The sequence below is a fragment of the Ctenopharyngodon idella genome, chromosome 18 (genome assembly GCF_019924925.1).
Source record: "Ctenopharyngodon idella isolate HZGC_01 chromosome 18, HZGC01, whole genome shotgun sequence".
NCBI lineage: Eukaryota > Metazoa > Chordata > Actinopteri > Cypriniformes > Xenocyprididae > Ctenopharyngodon > Ctenopharyngodon idella.
The window spans coordinates 23890748-23902832 of record NC_067237.1 but is presented as its reverse complement, the minus strand read 5'-3'; the positions used below and the strand labels follow the sequence as shown (position 1 = coordinate 23902832).

Genomic DNA, 12085 nt, shown 5'->3' with positions numbered 1-12085 from the left:
TGATGGCTGCACGCCTTATAGTCCTTAGCATACTCAAATAAACAAACATAGCATCTTCACATAACCTTTATTTAATTTGTAAGAAGGCGCAGGACTGAGTAGGCTGTGTAGTGACGTCATTGGTCGCGTCGTTTGTCTGCCTGTCCGATAGGAGGCGCCACACGCTCCTTCAAATACACTTGTTCATCGAAAGGAAGTCAGATCGAGTGTGTAGCAGGTCCTTTGGCGGAATCCTTGAGCAGTGATTCGAAATAATCTCCATTATCCACAATTTTCTTCTAAAAATAATCTTAGTATTTACTGATCTCGTCAGAGATGACAAATTAAATTTATCGCGATATAAAGTAGCAGGAACATAACTGAAGATTTACGTAGGTAAGATGGGCTTCACAGCATCAACAACAGTGTTTTCATAACAATAGTTTGACACATATCACAAAATAAAACGTTATTTTAACGTTAGACAGGTTTGTTTTATTAAAAATAGTAGTTGAGTAGATGCAGGATTTGCTGTGCAACCAAAACTCAATTGTGTCTTGTGCGGCGCGATATTATGTAAATGTAGGTTGTTTATTAAATTTTATAAACTGCGGTTTATTTAGAGAAAACCAAATGTCGTCGTGGGCGCAGAAAGCTGGGGGCAGACGACCACCACTAAAAGGAGGAAGGTATGTGAGTAGAGGCTTTGTTTTTGCCTACCCTGGCCGCATTTCTGGGCTATGTTAAATCTTTGGCTATATATTTTTGGAACATTTGAAGTGTTAATATTATTATTTTTTTGAAGTGCTGTCTAGCTAGGCAACTCACTAGGTTTTAACACACAGCCTACTTTTTACATTTCTTATATTATGTTTATTATAATAATGTTAATTTACTCCATGCAGTGTCCCAAAACCCCTTTTTCGAAGACCACCATATCCTATGAGGGAGGACAGAAAAGATGACCTTCCGCAATCTGAGAGGTACCTTAAATGTGACTAAAAGAGTGTTATTTGTAAAGTCAACAAGGTGCTTTTTTTCTGGCTTTTAATCCGTAATATGGGATCCTTCGCATATCTATTTCTTCCAAATATACATCTACTTTTTGTGAGCATTTCATTACTGATCTGAACTCAATCTAAACACCTTTCCCCTCAATCTTACCTCAATTTTCAGTTTTGAAAGCTTAGAAGAACAGACTGACTACTCAGGCACAGCAGACTATGAGCATTCGCCACATCAATCATCTGGTATTATTTTACATATAATGATTTTTCAATAAATAACTTGATTTCTCACTGTTACTGTTGTTTCCATTATGGGAAATCTTTTCTGAGCAACTTTGTGTGTATCAGCTGTTTCACCTGAAGAGTATGAGGCATCAGTTCAGCGCACTGCCATATACGAAAAGTTCTTCCAGCAGCTACGTGGAGATGGTGCTAGACAGCCTGCAGACTGTGTTGTCCTGTCGGTGAACAACCAGAATGTGTGAGTAAATACCTCAAGTAGCAGTAAAATTCAATATTATTGCATCCTTATTTTATGTATTAAATGGAAAGGCAATTTTCAGGCTTTTTTCCTGAGTTAGCACATGAAAATATGGGACATGTTTACCCATTTTGTGCAATGCTAGTTTAGTTTTCTGTAAAGTCTCTGTTGTGTGAATGTGCTTTGTTATTGTCAGCTGTTAGACTGATGGGTTTTGTCGGGATTAAGATGTGTATCAGGAACCATCCTGATGGATAAGCTATTACTATATAATCCAGTGTTCTAAATGTTCATAATTGGGCAAATTTGTCCACTATTTAACAAAAGTCTCTGGTTCTTATTTTTTACAATTCTCTCAATATCTCCCTATAATCTTTAGAAATTAATACATAAAAAATCCACTAATATTTTACACTGCTTATCCAGCGGCAAAAACACTAAACGTGAGAATCAGTCACTGACTGTTAAAATGAAACTTTTGAGTATAACATTTAGGCAAACTCTAGGGCCCGGTTTCACAGACAGGGCTTAGCCTAAGCCAGGATTAGGCCTTAGTTCAATTAGAGTATTTAAGTAGCTTTTATAAACGTTCACTAGGAAAAAAAACATTACTGGTGTGCATCTTGCTGGCATAATTTAAGATATGTCAGTACAAGTTGGTTTCAGTTAAAACCGCTCAAACATGCATTTTAGTCTGGGACTAGCTTAAGCCTTGTCTGTGAAACCGGGGATAGAATTTGCCTCCAAAAATAAGTTAATTTAATAATAAAAAAAAGGCCAAAAGTTGATTTGCATGTTGTGTAAATTATATTTATCCAGCAAATCAAACATGCCTGTGGTCTCATTAAAAGAAGAAAAAAATCAAAAACGAGCAAAAACCCCAAATGTATTAACAAATTTAAATGAATGACTTCTGAATCCTGATCTCAAAGCTGCGGAAACACATGGTCGGACAAACCTTACATCATTTTACTGCATTATATGTTGCATTCAATTTAAAACTAAAGGCCTTTGGTTCTTTAGAGCCCTGCCCCAAAAAGAGTATGTGTGTGTGTATATATATATTGCAGGGTGAATTTGTTTTTTATTTGCACATGACTGATTTATTCGTGTACATTTTCAGTCTCCTACACAAACGTTCACATTTTTCATGAAAGAATAAATATGTCCAGACATCTTTCTATTTAAAAACTAAAATTTTAACCACAATCCTTGTTTATTTAACAAAATACAAAGGAACTTTTTTGAGAAGTAGTGATATTCAAAATGTTCATTAATCAAGCCATATTTACAAGAAGTAATTAGACAAAAGCACAACCTCTAAAATATGAAAAACTCAAACAGTTATACTAACAAAACACTTAATGCATTTTTAAACATGGTTTTTAATATACCTTAACTAAAATGCATATTTCTTTTTTTAATAATGTACAATTATTGACACATAAAATAGATTTCCATTTATGTGATCTGATTAATATTTCTTGTCATAAATGTTGATAGAAGTATTTAACATTTAAATCAAATCTATTTTACAATATTTGTACACTATATCGTCATTTATTTGTGTAATAAATGTAACTCTTTACCTCATATTTAAACTTATCACTTATTTTGGTGTCTTAGAGATTTTTTTCCTCAAAGACTAATGCCTCACGCAAAAGCATTTATTCAGCTAAAACAAATCGCACAACCTTATCTCATTTTCTAATGTTCAATATACTTTTTAAATGCTAAGCAGATTTGTGTTGGTTTATTCATTATTCATTAAATCTCTACCCTTTCATTACTGCATATATACATAAACCAGGCCACACCCAACAACCTCACATTTCCTCACGTCATGCCCTGAAGCATGGTTCTCAATAACCAGATCTCTTCTTCTTCTTTCAAAGGGATTACCCCAAATCGATAGGCCAGTGTTTGCAGGAACGTGGCCTCTCGGTGGAAATGCTTTACCTGCAGGTGGAATCAGGCCTGACCCGGGCCCTCCAAGATGTCCGCTCCGACGGTTCCCCCTTATGTATTCTCGTCGAGCAGACTAATGTAACACTCTCCTCGTGCACAGTAATCATATTTTCAGAGTCCCTCAAAAGTAAGTCCCGACTCCCACAATTTATCTCCCAATAAACCCACTTTAAATGTACTTCAAACAATAATTAAATAACCTTATATATTAGCTACAGAATAAATAACCTGGACTTGGTGGTGGGCATTTTTATACTTTTTTTTTTTTTTCATGTGATAAAATACAAAACCTTACCTAGAAATAATTTACTCCTGTGATTGCACCAAAAAGACATGAATTGATCTATTTTAAAAATATACTGTAAGTTGCAGAACAGCCCAAGAAGATAATTCATTTATATAAACTTCAAAAAATGTCAGTCATCTCACTTTGCAAAAAGGCTGTCATCTCAATGTCATCTCGCACAAAAAGGCTGATCTTGTGGCGCTAAATTGCAAACACACAAACTGGATCTTAGAGTAGAAACATGCTTTTTGGAAAAACAATTTTTTTTTTTTTTTAAACTAACCTTAGGGGAAAAGAAAATAATCAAAAGGAATTTAAAACTGTTTCCTCTCTAAAAGTGTTTTTTTTTTTTTTTTTTTTTTTTTTTTTAACTGCGTTGCGGCCACATCTCAGTTGTTTTTTTTCTTTTTTTTTTCTTTCAAAGTCCTTTGTTTAGAAGAAAAAATTAATTCACAATCCCCTAAATGAAACCATACAATAGCTTTACAACAATTTTGGCTGACTGTTTTACACTAACAATTCTGAGTGGTCCAAATAAATTAAGCATACATTCTTTACAAAAAAATGACATTATTATAACAAGCTTGGGCACTAATATTTTACCAATCAACAGTTTTTAAAACCAAACAATAATTCATCAATGTAATGTTAGGCACACATATGTAAAAAAAACATCTAAACAATCACATTAACATCACATTAAAATAAACGGAATACCCTTAAACAACAGACCTCTTTAATTTCTATTTTCTAATTCTGATATTATAATTAATGCCCACCACTTGATAAAAAAACAAAACAAACATTGTTAATATCATTTATAATAGTTTATTATTTTATTATTTTTATTATCAATGTTTTTTTTTAATTTCTGTAAAACCTCACCTTGTGAAGTTCTCTTAAGGCTGGCATACACTTTTTACACATTTTGAAACACTAGGCATTATACACTTACCAACTTTGGTTACCAACTTTGGTCACGGAGAAAAAACTAAACAACTGAAAATCACACACTACCAGACTACCAGTCGTTTCAAACACAACAGATGTATGACAAATGAAAACAATGTGTTTTAAAATCTGCTCAAAATATCAAACATGTTTGACATCCTCTGAATGGGTGGAATCAAAAATCTGAAGCTAAAAAAACAAAATCTATGTAGTGCATTCCAGCCTTTACTCTAAATATAATACAGATTGTTCAGTTGTTTTACTCTCAAAATGTTACTTCAATATTGAATGTATTAAAGCGCAGATCCATCCTTTTAAACGCGTGAACTGAATTGTTGAATTTTCCCAGTGTAGGAATTCGTTATTGTCAAGACCGAATTTCATTGTGAACAAGACCAATGATCAAAAGTATAAAACATTTATCTCATGCACATTGCCTTCTTCATATTAAACGCAGTACAATTTGTCCAAAACAACTTTTAAAAGCCATCTTATAAACATCTAATCTGTTAAGTGTCCCTTAACTTACAAGCGTGCTCATGAATGTGTCCTTTGAGCGCATACTGAATTTTTATGTGGTAATTGGGTTAAGCAGTGGTTGCCAGACTGCAGCGTTGCTGATGAGGTAGAACTCTTGTGCGCACTGCTTAGACTGCAGCGGCTCACACTGAGCACCATATGTAACCCCTCTCCCTCCTCTGGCTGACCCTTCCTCTGCCTCTCTGCAGTTCATCGAAACATGCCCAAAGAACAGGCAATGGAGTTTGTGTTGGTGGAGTTTGGGCGCTTGAGCGGTTCGCGGCGGGTGCTGGACCCCACGGAGGCAGCGGCACGGGCGGCTGAGCTGACGGAGGACTACCTGGAGCGTGGCAAGCTGGAGCGCCACACTGTTCCCTCTGCCACCCGCCACCTGCTCTTTCTCCTGGCCGAAGGTTTGCACCTGTACCCAGAGGAGCTCAGCACACTGACAGAGTATCTTCAAAACCGCCAGGACCATCTGCAAGGTGAACATACTTCCACGTCCTGGCCTAGTTACATTCATATTGTGTCTTTATAACTGTGTAATTCTCATGTTGCTCTTAATTTGTGCAGTATAATATAATCATACTAGATGTATTTATGTGTATATATTAAACTAGATGTATTTATGAATGATAACATGTACACAATTTATTCTGTCACTAGCACTTTATTTAAAATATAAATATTTAAAATAAATGATAAATTACATGTAAATAATTGTATTTATATAATTAATTTACTGTTATAATCAAGTGTAATTGTTTAACTTGTATATTAAATTATATATAATATATAAAAAACATTTAAATATGAATTATTTAAATGATGTATACACGTATAAATATTTAACTTATTTAATTATTAAATTATAATAATAATAATACTAGATGTATTTATAAGTTCAATGCACATTGTACACAATTTATTCTGTCACTAGCACTTTATTTAAAATATTAATGTTTGAAATAAATGATAAATTACATGTAAATAATTGTATTTATATAATTTACTGTTATAATTAATCTTATCCATTTTATTTTGTTTAATTGTTTAACTTGTATATTAAATTTTATATATTATTTATATATATATATATATATATATTAGTAAAATTGTAATTTTTATATATATATATATATATATATATATATATATAATATATAACATTTTAAAATATGAATTGTTTATATAATTACATTTTTTTTATTTTAAATTATGTATACATGTGTAAATATTTAACTTATTTAATTATTCAATTATTATAATAATAATAATGATTTTTATAATAATCAGAGCCAAAACAAAATCATAGCCAGTCTATAGATTTCATTGTGAATGATGGGAAAATACTATTCTTTTTTTTTTTATTTAATAATCATATAATTAATTAATTATTATAGTTAATTTACTATTTTATATTTTATTTTTTTATTTCTATATAGAAACATTATCTTTTTATTACTAATTTGTTCCTTTCTTCCCCAGTATCTTCCGCTGAAGTTGAGAGTGAGGTTGCTCCTGTGATAAACAGTCTGCCTCCAGGGTTAGGAAAGCCTCCACCACTTCTGCCTGCTGGTTCTGGACCACCACCAAGAGAGCAGACAAACCCACCCTCAGGGTCAGGAGACGCACCCCCAGGCCATCACATGGGATTGCAAGGTACAGGATGAAATACAGTGAAACATGATTTTTTTTTTTTTTTAACTTAAAAAAAAAAAAAAATTATATACATTAATTTGCTGAACTTGTTTGTGATACGTATGTGGTATTTGAATACAGTATTCCCTGTGTTTCCAGGCTCGTATCCTAAGACAAAACCACCTCCTTTGCTTTCAATGCATAATCTAAAGCCACCTTCCCACAGACCAACTGCCCCCCATAGTCTTTTACCCTCTCGGACCCCTTCAGTTTCTCACGGTCCTTCATTTAGTCCTCAGCCATCTAGAGGGCCAGCAGTCACTCACAGTCTTGACAAGCCACAACCTCTCTTAGGCCCAGCACCTACACACAGGCCATCTCCCACCCGTGCCCCTTTGCTTGACACTCCGCCTCTTGGTTTCCAGTCCTCTAGAGGACTATTGCAGCATCCGGGCTCTCATGCATTGCTAAAGACACCACTGATTTGTGGACCCCCACCGCAGAATGGACCCCGTGGTCCTAGAGTACCACCACCTTCACTCAGGAGCCTTCATATGGGAGCCTCACCAGGTCAGCACATTCTCATGTACTCAAGTCTATTTAGAGCACTATTGGTGTGGAAGGATCTGTCACTAATTTTTCTGATTTTTCTTTTCTTTTGGTTCTTTTTGAATTTTTCAGGTCCACGGCCGCCACGACGCCTGCTCCCTTGATTTTCTCAGGACACCCGATTAAGTCATAGGCCAATATTGTCATGTGGGACAGTTGTTACATTTTGGGCATTTTTTTTTTTTTTTTAGGAATTTGCCTTTTGTGTTTCTTTCAGGATCCAATGAGATGTTTAAAGATGTACTGATATGGCAAAAGCCACAGTGGTGTTGTCTTTATTTCCACAGGTGTAAACTCATTTTTTTTTAGAATAAATCTGAAATGTTTCAGTGACATAAATTGTGTTTTCAGACTGTATTTAACAGCACTATTCTCTGTACAATGATTGGATATATTTAAAAATTTTTGGTATGAGGCAATGATATAAGGCTATTTAGAATTTAGATGGATGGTAGGTGATTTTTAAACTCCAGGGGCCATATTCACAAAAAAAAATTCACAAAACGTTTTTAAGATAATTATAAGAAAAAAAGGCATAAAATTGTTCTGAAATGCAATTCATTAAAAAATATATATATTTTTAATTATTTACTACATGATTGTTTTAAAAAGGTATTGTTTTTTTTTTTTTTCTTAAGAAAATTGATGAAAACATCTTTTCAGAATACATAATGTTTTTGCTTTTAAGATTTTATTCAAAATTTCTGTTCAATTCCAGCTGCAAATTCAAATTGTATTGTACCATCTGACTTCAATTTTCAGGTCATGTAACAAATTTTGGATTGCATTCATGCCGTTTATACTTTGGAGCATTGTTCTACTGGAACAAAGGGGTCGCTGCTCTAAACAGGTCTTTGGCTGACTGATACAGGCACCCCTTATGGATTTTTGGCTCAATCTTTTTTCGTTTCTCTTGCTGAAGAAACACCAGAGCAAGATGCTGCCACCACCATGCTTGACAGTAGGGCTGATATTACATAAGTCATAAGATTAGTTACCAAAGTTATTACCAAACAACACTTCTAGGCCAGAAAGCTCAATTTGATGATGAGCACTGAAGATGATTTGACCTTAGTCTTTTACTGCACTTTGGCCTTCATCAAATCAGGCTGAAATTTATATCATAATTTACTGATAATCTTCTCCAATGAGCTGTTAAACACTGACCAGATCAAATTAGTGAGCTGAACTCTAGAACCAGATCAGTAATGTTCAGGAACAAATCATTCAGACCCATTGTTTGAACTGGATTAATTGAAGACATCTCTAAAGAATCATTAATTATCAAATTGGACATCAATTTTTCTCATATGCACTGCATGGCTTCAGAAAACGTATAGTGCACATGTCATACGGACCACATTTATAATACTTTTATTGTGTTTTTTTTCATTGTGGAACTTGATAACCCCTTTCACTTACATTATATTGAAAAAATTGCCAAGATTTTATTCAAAAATCAACCTTTTGTGTTCCACTGAAGAAAGAAATATAGATTTCATAATTTCGCCGGATATGAGGGTGAGTAAATAATGATGAATAAGTTTTGGGTGAATTATTCCTTCAACAAACCATACACAGAAACAGGCTTGACTTAAATATGGCATTAAAACAACCTGAATTTCCTCAATATTATGATGGTAAGGTTAAAAACCTCATCACAATCCATATGGGTTTGTCTTCAAGTGGGTGATTTAACTAAGAGGGCATGTAATTAACTCTTATATGAACTCCTTTAAACAGTTGATAGATTCTAATGATAGACTCCCCTTCATCCCAACATTCAGAGTTTTCTACTAGCCTACATGAGACATAACATATAAGAATGAAATCATTTTTTTTGGAAAAATGAGTAAAGTAGGGCCAATTTATAAATCTAAAGAGGGGCAGAAAGATATAGGCTGTTAAACTATGGAAGCCCATTTCTGCCACGTAAGAAAAGAAAGGTCAGATACTTTGGTAGATCATAATTATGACAAAAAAATAGGAAATAAGACACTAAATCATAATTTATGAAATAAAATAGAAATTGAGACAAGTATCCATAATTATAACATAAAAAGTTGAAATTGACAGAACGTCGAAATTATGAGAAAATAATTTAGATTAAAAAAATCATTATGACTTTTTTTGTCTCAGTTTCTACTTCCGTCATAATTATTTACCAAAAACGTGACTTTTTTTTTTTTTCTTATTTAACGAAAATGGCTTCCACAGTCAACATAAATGGACAGAGAGGAAAAATACATTATGTTATTGTAAGATTTTAGTAGAACGTCTTCAAGAAACTCACCATTGTTATTATTGCATTGTTAAATTGTTTTCTTAAAGAAAAAGTAAATTCCACAAATGACAATTAGCCTACGTGTAACTTAAATAGTCAGAAAGCCTGTCAGCATAGAGATCCAGCGTTAAGTAAACGGGAAGTCATTTTTGCATCTCCTTTTGTGTTTCACGTAAGAACGGAAGTCATACAGATTTGAAACAATAAATTACAACAGAATTTACATTTCTGGATAAACTGTCCTTTTAAATAATGGGAGATTAATCAAATCCTGATAATATTACAATTTAATATTAGTGTTTGATATTGTGTTTTTGCAGTATTTATGACTGTTCAATCACCACAGAGACAAAACTGAAGCAGTAAAAATACACGAGACACGACGCTAATCAGAGTGTAAGCACATTCAAACCACTAGATAGCGCTGTAGACCTACAGAACACACATTTAACGTAGCAGTTCAATGTTTAATTTATGGATCTTCTGTTTATCAAACCTCAAAACAGCCCTTGCTTTTCTATTACAGAAATTTTCTTCACAGATTAGATTTGGTTATATTTCATTTGAATATTTCATTTGAAAACACAAACACTGAAATGCAGCATTTAATACGATTTAAATACAAAATGAACACTACAAATTGTTTTCGCTCTCTGGAACACATTGCTAGCGCGAATTTATTTCCTCTCAATAACAGTAAATATCATTTCCTCACGCAAAATGAACCATTGAGAGATCAATCGAAGGCTTGCTGAGTGTAGCTACTGTTCCTAGTGCAATTTCATAATAATAAAAATCTATATTTGTGTTAGTTTGTGCACATCCTCTAAATTGGGCGAGATAATATTGCTTTCAGACGACGTAATGTTTGTATTTGAGGACAAAGATAAACTTAAATTACAAATACAGAAATAATACTAGATATTTCAAACATATAATTAATGATGGAATAGTAGCCTAAATGCTACTGAAATAAAAATGATTATGTCAAAATAATTATTTTATTAACGTTTTATTGTCGTTTTTCAGAGCAACTCTTAAACAATAAACGGATGGATGCTTTCCTCAGAATTCTCCTTCAAATAGGGCCTACTTGCTAAGATTGCATACAGCCTAAATGTTTCTAAGGCCCTGCGTGAGAACAAAAGTAGTTGTGTAGGAATTGCACATTCATATGTGTGTGTATATACACACTTCATGTATATCCTAGTGGCACACAATGTCAGCAAATGTGTGTATGTCTTTAGTAGGGCATGTTTTACAGCTGTTTGTCTCTCCACTCTCTGATCACAGACACTCAACCGCAGCTGTGAAGTATCCATCACGTCTCAAAGTAATGGAGGCCTGGTTCTGCTTCATTTCACCAGCTGGGAGGTGTTGATTGGGCCTTTTTTGGGTAAGCGAGCAAAAAATGGCTCCACTAAAGCTGATAAATGCAATAGGAGACGGAAGGATTACCAGTCAAACGGAGTGAAACCAGCTTTCGCCCTAACGGAAGTGCAGACATGCCTCATTTGTGTCTCACGACATGCGATTCAGTTACTGTTACTGTAATTCTGCAATCACACAGAATCACTTTTTCCCCCATAGAGACACACACTTGCCATTCCCGCACAACTGGATATCAATCAAAATGTATCACTATGAATATTCTTGGCATTATTGTGTTAGAATTCACAGATACCCAGGTCGTCTCTAAACGCAACGTGCTTCTTTGTTAGGACAGCACCACACTGAGCTCCTGTATGCTGCTGTGAGTGAGATCTTCATTAGAAACCTTGAGCCCTTCACCAGGATCTGTGCCAGGTACTTGGTCTAACAGCCAAACATGTTGATAATTAAACCCCTGTAATCGAGAGGTGTTATCACAACAATTAACAGCAAAAATGTGAAGGTATGAGCGAGTGTTTGAGAATGTGTGGCTTTGTACGCAGTTCCTCCCCCTTTTTATTCTATTGCAAATGTTTTACATTCACTTGAATCCTTCAGCTATTTATCTAAGCACCGAAGTATCCGTGCGTTTTCGTTTCGGCTGTACGTTTTGTGGAGTATTCCTCTATCAAACCATCTTGGGAGGGATTTGATGTGAGGGGAACACGCACAAAAACATAATTTCTCTTCCCGTCTTTTTTCCTGAAAGCACATTTGTCTCTCTCCTACTTTCCCTAATTCTCCAGACGTGTTCTCTTTTTTCCCCTCTCCCTCCCCAAAGTTGGCTGCTTCTGCCCTCGTTCCTAGGCATCAGCTGAAGACCCAGCAAGGCCCCCATACACAATGAGCTTTAATTGGGTTAAGTTTGTCCGCCACAGATAACATTTCTCTTTCTGTGGAGAATAAAACAAATTGCTGGCACTAATGGC

At 34.4% G+C, this 12085-nt stretch overlaps 1 protein-coding gene across 1 annotated transcript; it reads left to right on the top strand.

Annotated features, from left to right (window-relative positions):
• The first annotated feature begins 169 nt into the window (after window positions 1–169).
• si:ch211-216l23.2 (uncharacterized protein LOC565061 homolog) lies at window positions 170–7780 on the top strand. Its single transcript, XM_051869706.1, has 10 exons — window positions 170–375; window positions 603–668; window positions 885–962; window positions 1156–1229; window positions 1335–1467; window positions 3363–3562; window positions 5401–5676; window positions 6680–6853; window positions 6992–7402; window positions 7514–7780. The coding sequence occupies exons 2-10, from the start codon at window positions 613–615 to the stop codon at window positions 7543–7545; spliced, it is 1434 nt and encodes a 477-aa protein (XP_051725666.1). The 5' UTR covers window positions 170–375; window positions 603–612; the 3' UTR covers window positions 7546–7780.
• The last annotated feature ends 4305 nt before the right edge of the window (window positions 7781–12085 follow it).

Coding starts and splice junctions, on each gene's coding strand:
- si:ch211-216l23.2 (XM_051869706.1), top strand. CDS start 613: ATGTCGTCGTGGGCGCAGAAAGCTGGGGGCAGACGACCACCACTAAAA. Junction 1,230..1,334: donor TTCGCCACATCAATCATCTG/GTATTATTTTAC, acceptor TGTGTGTATCAG/CTGTTTCACCTGAAGAGTAT. Junction 5,677..6,679: donor CCGCCAGGACCATCTGCAAG/GTGAACATACTT, acceptor TTTCTTCCCCAG/TATCTTCCGCTGAAGTTGAG.